The 18,839-nt window shown below is 40.8% G+C and overlaps 1 protein-coding gene across 1 annotated transcript in view; it reads left to right on the forward strand.

The window, feature by feature from the left end:
• Window positions 1-3,197: 3,197 nt before the first annotated feature.
• The window catches only part of PSMB7 (proteasome 20S subunit beta 7), a 53,731-nt gene continuing 38,089 nt past the window's right edge, over window positions 3,198-18,839 (forward strand). The window contains exons 1-5 of the mRNA XM_016137427.2: window positions 3,198-3,311; window positions 3,744-3,837; window positions 4,641-4,738; window positions 5,957-6,097; window positions 11,240-11,355. Coding sequence (XP_015992913.1) covers window positions 3,250-3,311; window positions 3,744-3,837; window positions 4,641-4,738; window positions 5,957-6,097; window positions 11,240-11,355 — 511 coding nt within the window. The 5' untranslated portion in view covers window positions 3,198-3,249. The remainder of the gene's footprint in view (window positions 3,312-3,743; window positions 3,838-4,640; window positions 4,739-5,956; window positions 6,098-11,239; window positions 11,356-18,839) is intronic.

The raw sequence follows: 18,839 nt of genomic DNA on the forward strand, positions 1-18,839 counted from the left end.
TGATGTCACACAGGCAAATCCAGAGCAGAAGTGGTGACTTTACTGGTCAGGTGGGTTTGGTGGCACCGCCAGGGATTAATGGGACTGTGCCAGCTCCTGGGGAGGGCATTCCTGGCTGGGCTGCACTCCCAGGGGGCAGCAGTCAGGTTAGACAGGGAGGCCGAAGAGGGGGTCTCTGAGCGCTCAGGACCTGGAGCTGTCCCACATGCTGGCGGTGCCAGGCCCTGCCCTAGGCTGACTTGGCTTCAGGCTCTGCCTCTTTAGGGCCAGGCCCAGGCTCCCTAGAGGCTCTCTGTCGCCCTCTGCTGGGCTCCAGTGACCTCTGCTGAGCCTCCTCCAGATGCCTTAGGCGACGCCAGCACCTCAGCTCTGTCAGGTGTGAAAACCATACCAAAGAGGCCCAGTTAAGAAGACAAACGCCCCGGAGACAAACCGAGGTAACGAATCATTTCCACATCCTTCCCTGGCTCCTCCAGCTCCAGCAGGAAGCAGGTGTCCCCGATCCATCCTCTGGGGGCTGCAGCCTGCCCTACTTACTGTCTTCGCAGCCACAGGAAACTCATCACTGTTGCCTGAAAGCAATGCATGCCCAGGGGTTTTTTGTTTGGTCGTGCTTGTCATACCCCAAGTTTTGCTCATGCGTCTGTCCCTCCTGCCTTCTCACCCCATGAACTCACACTCTGTCCTTCTGAACCTCTAGAGGCTTCTGCAGTCCCCGACCCCATGGTGCGCTCCCTCCACCAGCCCTTAGCACGCTGGGCTGTGAGTCTTTGTGGGGACTTCTCTCTTCCCCTGGACTGTGAACTCGTGAGGTCTATTAGTCTGCTTGGGCTGCCAAAAGAAAGTACCGCAGACTGGGTAGCTCAAACAACAGAAATGTATTGTCTCAATAATTGGCTAGAAGTCTGAAATTGAGCTGTCAGCAAGGTTGGTTCCTTCTGGATGGTGTTTCAGGCCTCTTGCCTAGCTTCTGGTGGTTTGCTGGCAACCTCTGACATTCCTTGGCTTGGAGAAGCATCACGCATCTTTGCCTTCATGTTCATATGGTAGTCCCCCTGTGCGAGTCTGTCTCCAAAGTTCTGCTTTCTGTAAAGATTCCAGTTGTGTTGGAGTAAAGCCCACTCTAATCATTTCAATTTGATTACCTCTGTAAAAGCCCTCTCTCCAAGAAAGGTCATATTCTGAGGTACTGGGAGTTAGGATTTTAACATATGAATTTTGAGGTGACACAATTCAACCCATAACATGATGGGAGGAACTACATCTGATTCATCTCTGTGTTCATTCCGTTAGGGCTGAACCTACCCTGCTCACAGGGGTGAGAGAGTTTGATAAGTGTTGTAGAGGCCATCTTTCATTCTATAATTATTTACTGACCCCAGGTATGTTGACCTGTCCTGTCTAGGTCTTATGAGTGTCCAGGTATGTTGACCTGTCCTGTCTAGGTCTTATGAGGTTGAGTCTTATTAGGAAGTAGACTTCTCTAGAGCAGAGTCCAAGTCTTTTTACTTCTTATATTCACCAGAGTAGAAAGTTGGTAACACAGGAAATATTCAAACTTTTCACCAGTAGATTCCTGTGGAGGCAGGTGTATGAGGCTTCATTTTTTTTAATTCCACACAGAAGACCCAGAGAATAATGCGAGAGAATTTAACCTTTGAAAAATATTTATTGCGCACATAGGTGTGACAGACATTGGTTCTAGGTGATCGGGATGTTTCTATTCATTCATTCATTCATTCATTCATACCTAGAAACATGTCTGATATATAGTAGGTGGTCGATAAATATTTATTGAGTAAACTAACTCCTTCCACAGTTATTGAGGCTTTCATTTACTTTCTATGCAATGTGAGTAAGTTACTTCACTTCAATAAAGCTTAATTTCTATCAGTAAAATGAATTGAATCACACAGCTACTTCTTAGGGTTGTTGGCAGGATTAAATAAATGTATTAACAATGATAATTACTTATTTAGAAGTTGCTATGCTCCAGGATAGATGCTTTTCATGTACAATGTTCAATGCTCATAGCAGCCTTTTAAAAATTGAAATAAAATGAACATAGCATAAAATTTATCATTTAAAAATGTTCAATTTAGTGTTTTTTTTTTTTTTTGGTATATTCACAATGCTGTGTAAGCATTACCCTTATTTGATTCCAGAACATTTTCATCACCCTCGAAAGAGACTCCACACCCATTAAACAGTCACTCCCTAGTTTCTTCACTCCTCTATCTCCTAGCAACCACCAATTTACTTTCTGGATGAATGGATTTGTCTAGTAAGGGCATTTCACAGAAATGAAACCATACCATATGTGGCTTTTTGTGCTTGGCTTCTTTCACCTGGCACAATGTGTTTAAGGTTCTTCTACATTGTAACATGTATCAGCACGTCATTCCTTTTTATGGATGAATAATATTCTATTGCATGGATGTACCGCATTTTGTTTATCCATTCATCGGGCGATGAACATTGTCTCCATTATTTGGCTATTATGAGTAATGTTTCTATGATTTTTGCATACAAGTTTTCATTTCTCTTGGGTATATACATAAAAGAGGAATCCTGGGTCTATGTTTAACTTTTGGAGGAGCTGCCCAATTGTTTTCTGGAGTAGCTGCACCATTTTACATTCCCACCAGCTGTATATGAAGGTTCTAATTTCTCCATATCCTCCCCAACACTTGTTATTATCTGTCTTTTTTATTATAGCCATCTTAGTGGTTGTGCAGTGGTATTGCATGTGGTGTTGATTTGCATTTCATAATGACTAATGATGTTAAACATCTTTTCATGTGCTTCTTGCTCAATTCACAGCAGCCTTTTGAGGCAGCTGTTATTTCCATTTGACAGCAGAGGAAACAGATTCAGAGTTGAGAGGACTTGCTCAATGCAAGGAGGCAGTGGGCTGTGTCTGAACGTGCGTGTATTTGTCTCCGAAGCCCCATGGAGCTGAATTAACAGTAGAAACAGCTCTGATCTGGAGGAACTGCCTGGTCTCTGGTGTGCCCACCTTGGACAAGTCCTTTCCCGGCTCCAGGAGTCAGTTTTTCCTCCGCGCCACTTGGGGCGCTATACTCCAAACACGTCTGGGCTCCTCTAGTAGCCCACAACTCCTAAGACCAATCGCCTTAGCGCGGAGCTTGCCTCGCCCCCTTCAGCCCAGAGCGCCAGCGGCGCCGGAAGTACTCGGCTCTTTTTCTTTGCGCCCGCCTCCGGCCCCGGAAATACTTTCTTACGAAGATGGCGGCTGTGTCAGTGTATAAGCCACCGGTTGGAGGTTTTTCTTTTGATAACTGCCGCAGGTGCGACCATGCCCGCAGCTGGGTTCAGGGTGGGAGCGGGAGTGCGGTGTCGGGGTTGGCGCTGGGCCATGGTCTGATCTGAGAAGTCCAAGGGAAGGGCGGACGGCAGAGCCTGTGGCTCGCCGCCCCTGTGACTCAGGGGAATCAGGGCCTGAGTGTAGGTTTCTTGAGGCCAGATCTGCTCTCTCACTTTCCAGCGCACTCGGACACCTTCCATCTCAATTTCTTTAGGCGAGGGTCTGCTCCTTTCTGACGCTCTCTTTGCTGAAAAAACGGGGTAATAGTCCACATGTTGGGAGGATTGAGTGAACAGATGGACGTGAGAATAAAATAGTATGTTCTTTTTCCTAGTTCTCTATTAGGTACCCTTCCTGCCAGTCTGGCGCAATGTGATCTTGCCTTTCAACGCTTTATTCTCTCATTTGCTCTTAGAAATGCCGTCTTGGAATCCGATTTTGCAAAGAAAGGGTACAAGCTTCCAGCAGCCCGGAAAACTGGCACAACCATTGCGGGGGTGGTCTATAAGGTAAGCCGGGACAGGCCAAAACTAGTGGCTGAACTGGTTACATAAACCAGGCCTTCTTTACTTCTCTGGGCTCTGTTGGGAAGGACCCGTGTTACAGAGACATCAAGAAATGATCCTTTAGGAGAGACTTTGTTAGGTTTTGTGCGCTTTATCAACAGTTTATATTCTCACTTTGTGGAGTTTTTTGACGGGGGGCCGATTTACTTTTCTGTCTTGTTCTTACATTAGAAAGCAGGAAGATGTAATGGGAGAACAAAAGGTTTGGAGTCAGATCTATTTAACCAGTTAACTTATATGCTGCTTCCAGCTTTGGGCAAGTCACTTGCCTTCTCACAGGCACACTTTCCCCATCCATCAAATGGACATAGTACCTCCGGCCTTAAATCGTTGTAAGGGTCAAAAGCGATAATGATTATTGTAGTTAAAGGTAAAGAGTGACATCTTTTTAAAAGAAATTGACAGAGATGACTGTTTTAATGGGAGGATTTTTGTGTCCTAATCCAGACTTTTCTCATATTAGTGCTGATTCATAAGGAATTCACTGAATCTCTGAGCCTTATTTGAAAATAGTAACGATCATTTTTATCACCTACTCAGGATTCAACCAATTACATTTGTTAATAAACTTTTTCTTGAATTCTGAAAGTATAGCATAATATTTTTGGTAGGAGTTTTGGTGTGTGGGTAGGTAGATGTTTGGGGGGCCAGGGGATGGCCAACATTGTTTTCCCTAAACTGAAGTAGAGGGCTGTGGTTTATGTATGTAAGATTGTTTAAAACTATATATATATTTTTAAAAATAGGATGGCATAGTTCTTGGAGCAGATACAAGGGCAACTGAAGGGATGGTGGTTGCTGACAAGAACTGTTCAAAAATACACTTCATATCTCCTAACATTTAGTAAGTATTGATTAGTTTGAATAACTTTATATTTTCATGTCAGGGCTAAAATTGAATTTACTATGTTTCTCCCTAAAACCTTTTGTTCCGTCTATTTTCTGTCTCCCTTAAATGGTATTTTATTCACCTGTCACCTAAGCTAGTCATCCTTAAATCCTCTCTTTGCTATAGTCTTCAATCCAGTTGGTACTCGGTTATGTCTTCTATGTGCTTTTTAAATCCATCCCCTCCTATTCTTCCCTCTGCCGAGGCCTTAATTTGGATCTTATTCTCAGCTGGACTATTGCAGCTGTCATGTAAATTGCCTGTCTGCCTCTGGACTCTTCTCTACCTCTATTGTTCATTTTTCTGTCATAGTGGATTTTGTACACCACAGATCTGATTATGTCCCTTTCCTCTTTAAAAACTTTTCAAATGACTGCATTTTTACACTGCTTTCAGGATAAAATCGAAACTCTGGAGCATATTTAAGGCCTTGCGTAAACTCACAAAAGTCCTTTTTAGCCTACTTAGCTGCCATCATCCCTGCTCCAGTTGCAGCTGGACGGTCTCTGTTTCCCTCATGACCCTGTTCCCTTCCTCTCCGAGCTGTTTCCCCTTTGCTTATGCCAGCCCCTCTGCTTAGAAATGTCCATTTCTATTCTCTGCTTGTAGTCTTTTTATTCTTCCAAATTCAGCTCATATGAAACCTCAAAGATCAGAATTAATTGCTTTCTCCTCCAATTTCCCATAACATTTTGTACCTGTGCTACTATGTTGTTTTATACAAGGTATAATTTTTGTTAACTTGTATCTCTTCCGCTCAACTTTGAAATCAAGAGCTAGGACTGTGTTATGTTTTCTTTATTCCCAGCGTTTGGTGCAGTGACTGGCACCTGGTATTAAATACTTGGTAAACGTTAAATTGCAAGAATTTTAACATGCTTTATCCTTTTGTACAACTTAGAAATATTTGTAGAATTAGTAAAATGTACTCTTTTACATGCAAAGAAACTAGTGATTTCAAATGCTTCAATGAGCCATAGAAAATACATTGGTATATAATTAGATGTGTATGTTCAATTTTATGTTTATGGTTAGAAAGCAGTTAAGGTGCAGATATACTCAAAAACATCTCTCTATGCACCTGAACTTCATGGAAGTTATCCAAGAAGCTCTACTTTTAATTGAGCCCTTTGGTGGTTGAGTTACAGCTGGCTTGTAATTGTAATCTTTTAGTTGTTGTGGTGCTGGAACAGCTGCAGACACGGATATGACAACCCAGCTCATTTCTTCCAACTTGGAGCTCCACTCCCTTTCCACTGGTCGCCTTCCCAGAGTTGTGACGGCCAATCGGATGCTGAAGCAGATGCTTTTCAGGTAAGGTTTCAGAATGAGAATTTCTGTAACATCTTTTGCAGCCAAGGGAAGCCCGGCAGTTAAGAGAAAAAGCATTCATTAATACACGTTTTATTTTAGAAATGAATCGTTACTAAAAAGCCATTTTAATTTCATGAGGCTTTTGATAATAGATTTGGATTTATGGGGTCTTTTTTTTTTTATGAGTAAATCACGTACGACCAGTTGAATCATTTCCTGAGGTATAGGGATGTTACTGGATTAAAATATTTTTGTTCATAGGAAGAAAGTTAGAACTGGAAGGAATCTTTGAGTTGTTTACAAACACACACAAACAAAAATGATTTTTTTCTCCCCCTTTCAAGGGAGAAAAACAACGAAGTAAAAAATAACAATATTAACCAGTATTTATCTCTTTGCCAGGCCCTGTGCTAAAGTGCTTTTTGCATGATCTCATTACATCATTTTAATGCTGAGATAGGAGCTTCTCCAATTTATATATGAACAAATTGAAGCTTAAAGAGATGCAGTCACTTGCCTGACCTTCACTCCCTTCTGACTCACAGACAGTTCCTCTTAGTAGTTTTGTTTCTTTCTTCCTTAATAATCATATCACTTTATGTTTATAGCCGTGACAGATTTCAGTTTATGAGTCCATTTTTTCATTTGCTTCTCATGAAGAGAGGCAGTGCATAATAGAGGAAATAGCCTGGGCATTTATTTAGTCTTGGCTTCAAATACTGGCTTGTCCTTTTGGGACCTGCCTTGCCTTTAACAAATTCTCTCATTCCTTTGTGGAATGTGCGCAGCATGGTACTTTTTTATTTTTTATTTTTGGTTGACCAGAGATCTTTGTTCTGGTCCTCCTCATTTGTTAAGCAACTTACATGAAACATTTTCTTTATCTTTTCCCCAAGCAGCAGCAGCTGCCTCTAGGCCTGCGACAATTAAAGAGTAGCAGGAAGAGAAAGCAAATATTGTAAACTGGCATCTCAAGAGGTCATATGCAGCTTGTAGAGAAATTTTATTTGGGTCACATAGTGGTTTAAAAAAAAAATTATAAACTGGGAGATTTGAATTAAAAATCTGAATTTCTGGCTTATTTTGGGGAAAAAAATAAGAAAGCGAGTAGGGTAACACATGGCAGTAATATTCTGGAACTGGTACATTCAGACACGGGAGTGTGTGTCTGGTGTGTGAGTCCCTGCCCCTTCCATCTGTTTCCTGCCCATCCCTTGCTTTCCTGTAAATTTGCAGGTCTTCATCTATGAGTCTAGCATGGCCCTTGGTTTCTCAGTAAGTGTGTATGAAGTTTAATGTAGCTGCAGCAGCAATAGTATAGTTACCATTTTACAGATGAGGAGACCAGGACTTATGAATCGTATGGGCAGGAAACATAGTCATAGCCACCTAATTCCTGCTCTGGCTGTACTGAGCTCTTATGTCAGTGATATTCATTTATTTATGTGCATCATCATCATCCTAAACCTGGAGAATTATTGCCTATGAAACAAACTCTCCCAGTACAGTATGAGAACTTGTTATATAGCACATGTCACGATTTCTGAAGACATTTTTGATTTTGATTTTAAATACAATGCTCCCTCTGCTGGTTTGTGTGGTGCATTACATTTAAAACAAATTTTTAATTGGAAAATTTTAGTAAATAGAATATTTAAAGATTGCTTACAGTGTCATTTAAAGCATTTAGCTAAATTTAACATGTTTCTGTTAATCTCCTTAGGATATTTTGGGAATTCTAGATTCTTTTTTCAGTGTTTTTTTTTTTTTTTAGTTTAGTATATTTTGTAAAAGTTAAATTTCACGGAGAGGAATATTTAAAAATTTAAACCAGGATAATTGTGGTCCTTTTTGTCTTCTAACATTTTTGTTGAGTTACATAAAACCAGTCAGTGCTTTAAGGAAATAAAGCACAGGACTTGACTCTAGAATTTTGGTTCAAGTCCTGGCTCCAGTACTTACAGTTGTGTGACCTTGGGTTGTTCACCCTACTTTTCTTAGCCTCAGTTTCTTCCTCACTAAAATGGGGATAATAGTTTCTGTGTCTTTGGACTTTTGAGGAGGAAATGAATAAAGAAGCAGGCTACAACAGTGCCTTACACAGGGCCTGCTTCAGTTAGATCATAAAATTAAGAAGCTGAAAAAGAGTACGAGGTGTACTCTTGCTGTTACTGTATCTTTTTTCCCTCCTGAATAACTCGTTTCCTGTTATGTAGATCAGTGAGAAAAGAGGGTTTGATAAACAAGTGAATTTTTATTTCCTTATTTAAACGAGAAGTACTTTATTTTACTTGTGTGAGGGCTGGGTGTAGATAATGTGATAGTTCTGAGCATGGAGGCTCTTTGTTTAGTCTAATAGAAATCTTTGCGACATACTGTTCTATTATTCTGGAAACTCTTTTAAAAATTTTATTACATTGCGCATTTTTTTCCTTATGAAAGTAACACATACTCATTGTAGAAAATTTGGAAAATACTGAAAAGTCCAAAGAAAAAATAAAAATTTTGCCATTCGGGGAGAATCACATTTTGGTTGGGTATATATACTTCTAGTCTTTTAAGTTCCTTTATTTGTTTGTTCTTTCCATCTTTCTTTCCATATTACTTATACGTATTCACAGTAGAAAAAGCTAGAAGATATGGTAAAGTAATTATCTGGATTCCTACCACCCATAAGCAATTGGTGCTAGCAGATTATACTCAAGGTTTTTTCTGTGTTTACTAATGCATATTTTGTTCTGTAATGCGACTGTAGTTGTACGTAGACTAATATTTTCACGTACCAGGGCATCTTGAATGATTTCCATGTTGGAGCATTTCAAAATGAAAATAATCTTTTAAAACATTATTTAAAAAGTAATGTATGATCATTGTAAAAAATTTAGGCACTATAGAAAAGTGAAAAGAAGGAAGTAAATGTTACCTGATGTTCTGCCATTTAGACACATACATTGTAAATCTTTGAGATTTTTTTCAGGCCTTTTGTATGACGCATATATGCTACTCTATGCATTTGCACAAAATGGAATCCTGCTGTAGGTGTTTTGTAACCGATCCTGTGTATTGTGACTATTATTCCCATCAGTAGAATAGCTCAGCATCCAGGGTTTTTACCTAGAGTCCATGGAGGTGGTTTTGGAGACCTGTAACCCGCCTGAAATAGTAAAAAAGCTTTTTTATATACACTCGTTATGGGGTTAGGCTCCACAGTTTTAATTGGTTTTTCAAAAGAATCTGTGACCTATAAAAGTTTAAGAACCATTGATGAATGTCATAATTTTTGGTGATATCACAGTATTCCATTCTGTTAACCAGCTTTTGAACGTTGACAATGTTGCTCGTTTTAAGGTATTGTAACCCTTTGGAACATAGAACCTTTGGATACTTGTGTGATCAGTTCCTTAGGCTATATTCTGAAATAAATTTCTAGAAGTGTAATTAAGAGGTCAAAGATATGCATATCTAACATTTCGATACATATTGCTGAAACTGTCCTTGAGAAAGATTACACTAAGTTGCACTACTGTCCGTAGTGGGTGAGAAATGTAGCAGGTTTTTAATGTCTGTAGTGTTCTGTTTTATAGCTGTTTCAGTTTAGTTAATTCTTCCTCTGACTGTTTCCACTTTTCTAACGTCATAAACAGTACTGCAGTAAACATATTTGTGCATTTGTTTTTGCATATTTGTCCTATTGTATCCTTAAAATCAGACTCCTGGAGGTAGAATTTCTGGCAGAATTTTTAAGGATTTCAGTAACTTGCTAAAATATCTTAGACTCTTTTAAAGGCATCAAACAGACATATTTTAGTTTGAGGGGAAGTAGCTGATTATTATTGACTTTATTTAAACACCCTGTTTGGTAGGTAGTTGGTGTAGTGGATCAGGCAGTGGACTGGGGTGGGAGTGGTGGGTCTGGTGATTCTGGCTTCTCATCCCAGAGCCATGGAATGTCGTCTTGACCTTGCTGCTAGCTCATGTGCCTTAGGACCACCTTCTTCCCCTGTCAGGGCCCTTTCTCGTTGAAATATTTCTTCTGAAATATTTTCCTTTTTAACTTTTTTATTTATAAATAGAAGATTGTTTCTGAAATAACAATTTGGTACTCAAGGGACACAGGAGATATTGGACTTGACTATTCCGTTTACCTAGAATGCTTCCTGATGGGTAGCTTTATCTCAGACAATCTAAAGTTATGACTTTGATTGGTTCTTGTGTTAATTATTTCAGTTTTGATGATTATATCATTAGGCAAATTCAACATGCATTGGTTTCATTTTTCTTCCCAATGAGCTAAAGGCTTTCAGTGGAGAATTTTAAATCCAGTATATTTATCAAGCATAGAAATTCTAATGGTAAACAATTGAACCAAATACAGGGAAAGCAATCTATAGAAGTGGAAAACCAGCCAGGTGAAGAGTACAAAGGAACAAATATGTGCACAATTAAACAGAGGTGGGAGTGAGGTGAGGTGGAAAATATATTCCTGTTCATGTTGCTGAGAGGTATAGCTTTATCCTGTGGGCGGTATCAATGGGTTTTATAGGCTATCATGGAGTTACTTCATCATTTGCTTCCTTGAATGATGAACCAATTTTCTCTTTTACTCAATATGAGCTCATATTAATGATTATACTTTTCTGGATTTATTTAAAGGGAAGGTGTTTTGACCTTAGCCGTTTTCCTGTTAGTCTTTGACGAGGCTGGTAATTTGAACAGCTTGAGTTTAGCAACTCATTGTTAACTTGGGAGCTTATCTATCAGTCACAGAGAGGTGGATGGGAAGGATGCGGATAATCTTTGCAGTAAGCAAAGCTTGGCCCTGAGACAAGCACTTAATGTCTTTGGGTTGGTTTTATCTTCTCTGAAGTGGAAACGACAGAGCCCTTTTAAAGGGGACTGTGAGACTGAGATGAAGTAAGGTAGTGGAGTGCCTCACACAATTTAGTTTTTTTTGGCTGATAATAGATTTGAACTAAAGTTCATTCCATTCCCCCGTTTTGTTCCCATCAAAACAGTAACCACTTAATGAAACACTAGCAGTGTAAGAAAAGCTTTTTATTTTCTGATTTCTCATGTACCTTTCGGTTAAGTTACAGTGATATAATGTAGACTCATTTTTTTTTTTTTCTCATGTGTATTCAGGTATCAAGGTTACATTGGTGCAGCCCTAGTTTTGGGGGGCGTAGATGTTACTGGACCTCACCTCTACAGCATCTATCCTCATGGATCAACTGATAAGTTGCCTTATGTCACCATGGGTAAGTGTAATGTTTCCCTGATTCAGAATCCTCTTATTTACCAAGGTGGTCTCTTAAAGAACTGGTCAATTTCTTGTTAGAGGAGACAGTTCAGTACACTGCTTTGATTTATCCTACGAATAGTTATTGCTCTTCCTATTAGTTGGGCCCTGTTCTTTGTATTTGGGATATAACGGTGAACAAAAGTTTGATAAAGATTCTTGCAAGGAGTTTATTTTTTAGTAGGAGTGGACAATAACAACAGCTACTATAATATCACTTTCTAGTGATAAATACTAGGTCAAAAAATGCAGGTAATATTGTATCACGGTTATGCAAGATATTATCTTTGAGGGGAACTGGCTCAAGGGTATATGAGAACTCGATATATTATTTCTTACATCTGCATGTGAATTTATAATTATCTCAAAACAAGAAGTTAAAAAAAATTAGTGCAGGGTGAGGGGACTTATGAGTGTTGGGATGGAAGGCAGAACCGTGTGTTAAATGCAAGGTCACAGTAGGTCTCGTAAAAAGGTTGGAATAGGTGAGCTTCCTGGGCAGAGGGAGGGCCGGAGAGGAGGCCTTGCTGAGGGAACAGGCTTGGCGTGTGCAGATTTTTTCTTTAAGCTGGAGTGACCGGAGTTCCCCTTTAACACTTAATCTCTGAGGGGTCATGGGCATTTAATTCCTTTCTGAACCTCAGTTTCTCATCTGTGAAATGGTATCACAAATACTCCCGTGCATACCAGGTTATAATGATTAGAAATAATGTATATAACATCTGGTCCAGTGCCTGGCCTATAAATAGTAGTTACTCTTTTTAGATAAGCTTTTTACCTTTGTATTTTAGCTCTGAGTGCTAGATAAAAGTATTTTTTAATGAACCAAAAGAGTGATAAATCTATATTTAGAAGAACTGGAATTTTTAAGTTCTAGCTTTTATGTTAAATTTCTGAGTCAAATTGTATAGGTCCAGAAATCGAGCAGGCCATGTGTAGTTGGCGGTTTTCCAGCTATTGTTTACCTGTTACATTTTTTTTGTCTTGGTACCTTGGCTCTGCAGAGCTAGGAACACTGCTGCCTTGAATAGTTTGGAAATTGCCAGTTTGAGACTTTGCTATTCCATTGTCACATGTAGCCTTTAAGAAGGTTTTTATACGACAGATGTTCCCTGTTTGTGGGCAGAGTGATTTACCCCCAGATACCATATGGATGAATCTTTGTAATTATTTTTAAATGAAGATACTTACAGTACTTTTAGAATCATTCTGAATTGCTTTATTCAAATGTATTTGTTATCTTGATTAAAGCACTATTTCTCTCCGTCTGAGGTGTTTATATATGAAGGTGGAATAGCCTTTTCTATTAAGTACTTTTCCTCTTTTTTACTTAAAAAAGTTTTATACTTGCAGTAAAGTAACAATGTACAATGAGCAATCCTATATACCCTTTACTGATATTTCTCAATTATTAACATTTTACCATATTCTTTCTCGCATTATTTTTACATTATTATATGTTTTCATTCTCTCACTTATTATTATTATTATTATTATTATTATTATTATTATTAACTTTTTGCGTGTGGAACCATTTGAGAGTAAATAGCAGCTACCAGAACCCTCCACCTTTAAATCTTTTAGGATCTTGTCTTAAATCATCTTAGTAAAATCACCAATTTCTGGAAATTTAATACTGATATGGAGCAGTTTCATTTTTAAGACCGGAAAATCAAATTGGTTTCTTTTGCTTTTGAACTGTAGTAATTTATGAGCATAATTCCGAATTTAGGAATAGTTGTTGAAAGCGACTAGTCAAGCAGATTTGTGTCTGTGCCCGCGGACCTCTCTGTGCTCTGTCCTGGTGAATGGCGGCTCACATTTCTCCAAGTCTGTGTGAGTCCAGGGTGAAGGTTCCAGAGCTTCGAGTTTATAGCACAGTTCTGTTTAGAAATCATTAGTCCACACATTCTGGTTTTGCCATCTTAAGAGACCAGATTAAGAAGACAGTGACATCAGTAACATCTGATTTTAAATTATTACTTTGAGGTTTAATTTGCTCATCTGTTCATTTTCACCCATTTCTTGAGGGCCCTCTGGGTAAAGGCACTGGAGCAGGTTCCACAGATAAAGGTGAATGTATGGCTTCTTGCCCTCAATATACTCGGTATAATGGGGAGACAGATGCATAAACTGACAAGGGCGGTAGGTTCGAAGGCCAGTGACGGCCCAAAGGAGAAAGGGTCACATCTAAACTGGAGGATTTCAGGAAAAGCTTCACTTCACTTGAGCTGAATCTTAAAAGAAGAGTACATTACTTTCATTTATTTATCAGATATTTATTTAGCATCTACTGTGTGCTAGGCCCTGTGCTGGGTGCTGGGAATATAGTGGTCAACAGAGCACCTGTCCTCAGAGCACATAGCCTTATGTAGGAGACAGAAATTAAACAGGTAAATATACATTAATCTAAAAGAATGCACTGTGCTAAGTGCCCTGGAGGGAAAGAACAGTAATAGGAGAGAATAACAGGAAGGAGCATATGGATAATGGGTGTTCGGGAAGTCTTTACTGGTCAAGCGACATTAAAACATTTTCTAATGAGAGTAATTTATAAAGTTGACAGAATGTTCAAGTGGGAAAAAATATTGCATGAAAATTAAGTCTCTTATTTCATATCCCTCCACCCAAGTAATCAGTTTCGTATGTTTTTTTTCCTCCGAGAAAATGTTTTAGGATACACCTTCAGATATCTCTATCATTTGTCATTTATCTCTCTATCCCTGTTAAAAAGACACAAATGAGGTCATGTTATATATACTATTTCCTTACTGTTAACTTGTTTTGAAGAAGTTTTTGTATCAGCACACGTAGCTCTATCTTATCTTTGATAACGGCTGCATAGAATTACATTATATGTCTGTACCATGACCCATCTGCCTATTGATGGATATTTTGGTTTTCACATTTTTGCAACAGATGTGTCTTTGTGTACTTGCATAAGTACATACTTCAGATAAATTCCTAGTCGTGGCCTTTCTGGCTAGGGTGTGTGCATATATTGCTGAGAATTCCCTGTTGCAAGCACTGGAAGCACTGGAGGATTTAAGGAAAAGGAATTATTTTAAGTGATGGAAGGAGGCTCACAGAATCGCTGGGAGGGCAGGAACTGGGTTTGAGGCCAAGAACAGTGTCAAAAGTCATGCTGAAGATGGGCCGTTGTGGGCGAGTACGGAATGCTCCCAACCGCCGGCACAGCTGGTGCGGGGCGCTGCTGGCTCGCTACGCACGCTGCTGCCCTGGCTGCTGCAGGAACCAAATCTTCCCGCTGTCTTGCTCACTGCCAGAGAGCTCCTTACAGGAGAGAGTGGGTGCTTCTGATGTGCAGTCACCCCCTCATAAAGCCAGGGGGTTCCCCAGACGTAGGAAGGAGGAACGGCTGCTGGGCAGCCCAGTAACGTGACAGATGGCCATGCAGCGTGTTTTACCTTTTGAGAGCTACTGCCAAATTGCCCTCCAGAAAGAGTGCACTAGTTTATTCCCCCACCAAGAGAAGATGGGGACACTGTTCTCTTACAGCCTCACCAGTACTGGGTACTCTTGCCAAGCTGATGGGTGCAAGATGGGAAGAAGTCACATAAGCTAAGACCCGGAGGATAAGTAGAGATTAACGAGGGATTCGCGTCCCCACTCTCTGCCCCCAGGGGAAAGACTTTTCAGGGCATGTGGTGTACAAGGAACTGGTGTGGTCAAGAAACTGAAAGGCCTGAGTTTCCTGGGTGGGTGAAGCAAGTGCAGTGGGTGGGGGAGCATTCCGTGTAAAGGGCACAGCAGAAGCGAAGACGTGGACATCCGGGACAGGGGAACAGAGGCGAGGCTGGGAAGCAAGCCGGAGAGGGTCCCGATGATACAGCCTGAGTTGTTCTGATCTTGTCCTGGAGGTTTCCATCTCATGTTTTCAAGCCAAGAAACGAGAGGGTAAGATTCGCTTGTTGGGAAGAACAGGCTGACAGCTGGAGGGAGGATTGGCATGGGGGAGTCTAGAGACAGAGAAGAAGGTGGCATCTGGCCAGATGTGAGGGTGCAAATGAGTCCAGGCAGTAGGCACGGCCACTGATCGTACAGGGGTCACTCAGAAACCAGCCCGCCATTAGACTAGATTCTGGGCCTCTGTCATCCATCCTCTTCTGTTTTCCTTAGTGCTCCTCCCTTTGTGGCTCTTGACCATGGTGTTGGAGTAACTCCTCCTTTCTGGTTGGGCTCTGGACCCTTTTTCCAGTCCCTTGTACAGCAGGCCCCCACCGAACAAACAGGCTTTCACGCCGCCGCGCCGCAGGGCTGCCTTCTTTAGGAACGCCTTTTCTGCCTGGAGTGTTCCTCCTCCTCCTCAGCTAGGTCGAGTCAGGAAGCCATTGTGACCGGCCCTGGCTCAGGTGGTACATTCCTCTCAGGGTGTTTGGTGTGAAACACGGTTCTGGGATGCCAGCCTTGTCCGTACTCCGCTTTCCCGTCTCTCCTGCTCCTGCGAACATTTGTCATCTCTGAGAATCCGTTTCTTACTCTCAGAGTCTCACAGAGTCCTGTGTGACTCCATGAATATTTGATGGTGATCTTCAAGCTTGCTTGTGCCAAAGAATGTCTGAAACTTAGAGTTAGAAATCTTAGCTACTGTTTCTTTTTGTGAACTGACAGTTCACAGTACCCCTGGAATAGAGGTTTAGATTGTGTTCCATTTAGCACAGAGCATTGCATTTTTTTTTCAGCTTGGTATTAGTTTAAATTTAAAGCACGTTATGGAGTGTCTCTGTGCCATTCTGCCTGTGCTGTCACATTATTTTCAGTTAAAATTCTATCCAAGGGATGCCGTCATTGCTATCTTCTTAATGAGAAACCTGAAACTTAAATGAGATTTCTTTTCCCTCTTACTGCTCTGCCCGGAAGTGGCAGAGCTGGCATTCGAACTCTGATCTTCCAGCTCCAGGAAGCCCCGGTAAAACAGCTGCTTCGATTTTGTATCTTAAAGATGTTGCTTCATTAAGCTATTAAGCTTTGCTTCTAAAAACTGAAACTATACAAATTCACAAAGGGCATTTGATTTGTCTTGCCTGTTTTTGACTGGTCTATGCTGATTTTCCATCCTGTATATTATCAAACAATATTTACTAAAACAGCTTTATAGTATCAAAGGCAAATTTAAAAAATTTTACGCAATTCTACCTACCCCAGGACAACTTAACTGTTATTTATTTTTTCCCAGTCCTAGTCCATTGGAAGAGGAGCTCTTTCCCAGACAATGAAAGAAAATACAGGTGTACTGCTCTGGCTTTGTCTTCGTCATTCTTTTAGTTTCTTTTAGTTACTGTTCACTTTTGGGTCCGGCTTGCGTGCATTTTTCCCTGTGGTAGTAACTATGGTGCTGCCTTTCTTCATAATGACGGATTTTGTTGTTATTTTTTTCTTTTTTTTTTCTAAGGAGATGGGGAGCTGGATTTTGAGCAAGACCCACAGAATTGCAAATATTTGGTGGGCTTTGTTTTAATTCACGTTATTTATTTTGGGTGAGCTACCAAATCTCAAACTGCAGGTAAAATTGAGGGCCCGCCTAAATGAAATCTTCCCATTCACTGTGGATCGAGGCTTCCCATACATGTAGCTGAAGTGAGAAAATGAATATTTCATGTGATTTCTCAAGCTTTAGTTAAATAAGTTTTTTATTATGAGAAATAAAAACTAAACTTTTTTGTAATTAATCTTTTTTTATCAAGTGATTTGACAGTAAAAGCTGGAAGCTAAAATTACCCGTAGGACAAGGGTGTCTAAATTTTATCTACCATGGGCTTGCCTTGGCGACTAGCCAGGTGCCTGAAGGCTACTCTTAATTTGCATTGACTAGAAGACACCTGTGTTGCTCTGCACATCTTTAACGGGCTGGCACAGCTCGCGAAGCGTGGGCTCCAGGAGCCTTTTCTCTGAGGGCTCGCCTTCCCCGGGGTTTACTCGGGGAGAATGAACAAACTCCTTGTGATATGGCTCTTGGACAGCTTCTGCCCTAAAACCTTTTCTGCAGACGTGATGTTGACTATAATGAGAGCGCCGTTCGTCCAGCAGTTTCCAGCTGCCGTGCCAGCAGGTGTTGTGCGATGCTTTACTGATTTAATCTTTGCAAGACTGTGAGGTGGGTGCTACCATCCCTGTCTTAGAGATGAGGAAGTCGAGGCTCAGAGAGGTGTGCGAAGGTCCCATATCCAGGAGGTGCCTGATCTGGGATAGGAAGCCAGGCCCGTGTGAGTGTTCCTCTTTGGCTGTGGTATTGCAGTCAGTGGTGTGTGGCCTGTGGTCCAGACCAAATATGGTTTGGTCTATTCTCAAAAAGAAGGGCCCCTTGGGTTTCATTTAATTATTATTATTTTTAAAGAGAATAATTTATAAAGAGATTGCAGGTGATCAATCATCAGTGTGATTGTTGAAAGCTGAGCAAAATTCTTTGACTTTCTATTAAGGGTTATAGTTTTACTTTTTATAGGTAGAATGCGGGATTTTTTATTCTCAGATTAATTAGCTTATTTATTTATTTATTTATTTTTTTCAATTTGCCAGCTTTCCTTTATTAGGCAAACTGAAGTAGTGGCAGGTGAGGCTTGGGGACCATCTTCTGCTGTTAGTTTGGCAGTGTTCCTCACAGCAGCATCGGCAAGGTATATATAGTGTTTGTTTTTGCCCACTTATTCACATAGAGAATTAACATGAATAAAATTTCAAGCACGACATTCCTGGAAATGAGGCCCTTGGACAATTTAGGAATACTAACTTAAGGAGTAAACATTGATATGCATCATTAGGGAGGACTTGGGGTCACTGCCAGGGCCATCCAAGTAAAATTTGATCTCCAGATAAACTGGTTCTGCTGTTTCCTAATTACTGGGATGTACCTCTTAAGTCCCAATTGATGAAGCCCCCTAGCCAGTGAAAAGATTCAGGACAGAGTAGTAAACACAGCACTATCTCACCTTGCGGGCAAAAAAGAATCTTAGAATTAGGTTGGAACATAGGAACATTGATAGGGAATTCAGGCCTGCCATTTTCTCTATTTTTTACACCGAAGTACAACCTTTGTGCAGACATTTTGACATCTCCACATGACTCAGCTTTGAAAGTTTTCTTGCACTGGATCAAATTAGTGTGCTACAAGATGCAACTTTTTTTCCACATTCATTTCCAACTCTTAAATCAAGTGCAAACTGAGCAGTTCTGTGTTTAGTTCCCAGGCCTCCCTGAGCGCCATCTCAGAGGGCCTGTGGACCTCATAGCTCTGGCATTGCTGGACAGTCCTTTTCCTGACCCGTGTGGGTCGTGTGACTGTGCAGGGGTCCCTCAAACCTGTGTCTCCATCAGTACTGGAGTGAGCTTCCGCCCCTGCCCTGTGTGGGTCAGGGGCGGTGCTGTGGAGGGAGCCCCCTTCTGCTGGGAGCTCTGCCCACCAGAAACGACCACCCAGAGTGGGCT

This window comes from Rousettus aegyptiacus, unplaced genomic scaffold (genome assembly GCF_014176215.1).
Source record: "Rousettus aegyptiacus isolate mRouAeg1 unplaced genomic scaffold, mRouAeg1.p scaffold_m13_p_3, whole genome shotgun sequence".
In the NCBI taxonomy this organism is placed as follows: Eukaryota; Metazoa; Chordata; class Mammalia; order Chiroptera; family Pteropodidae; genus Rousettus; species Rousettus aegyptiacus.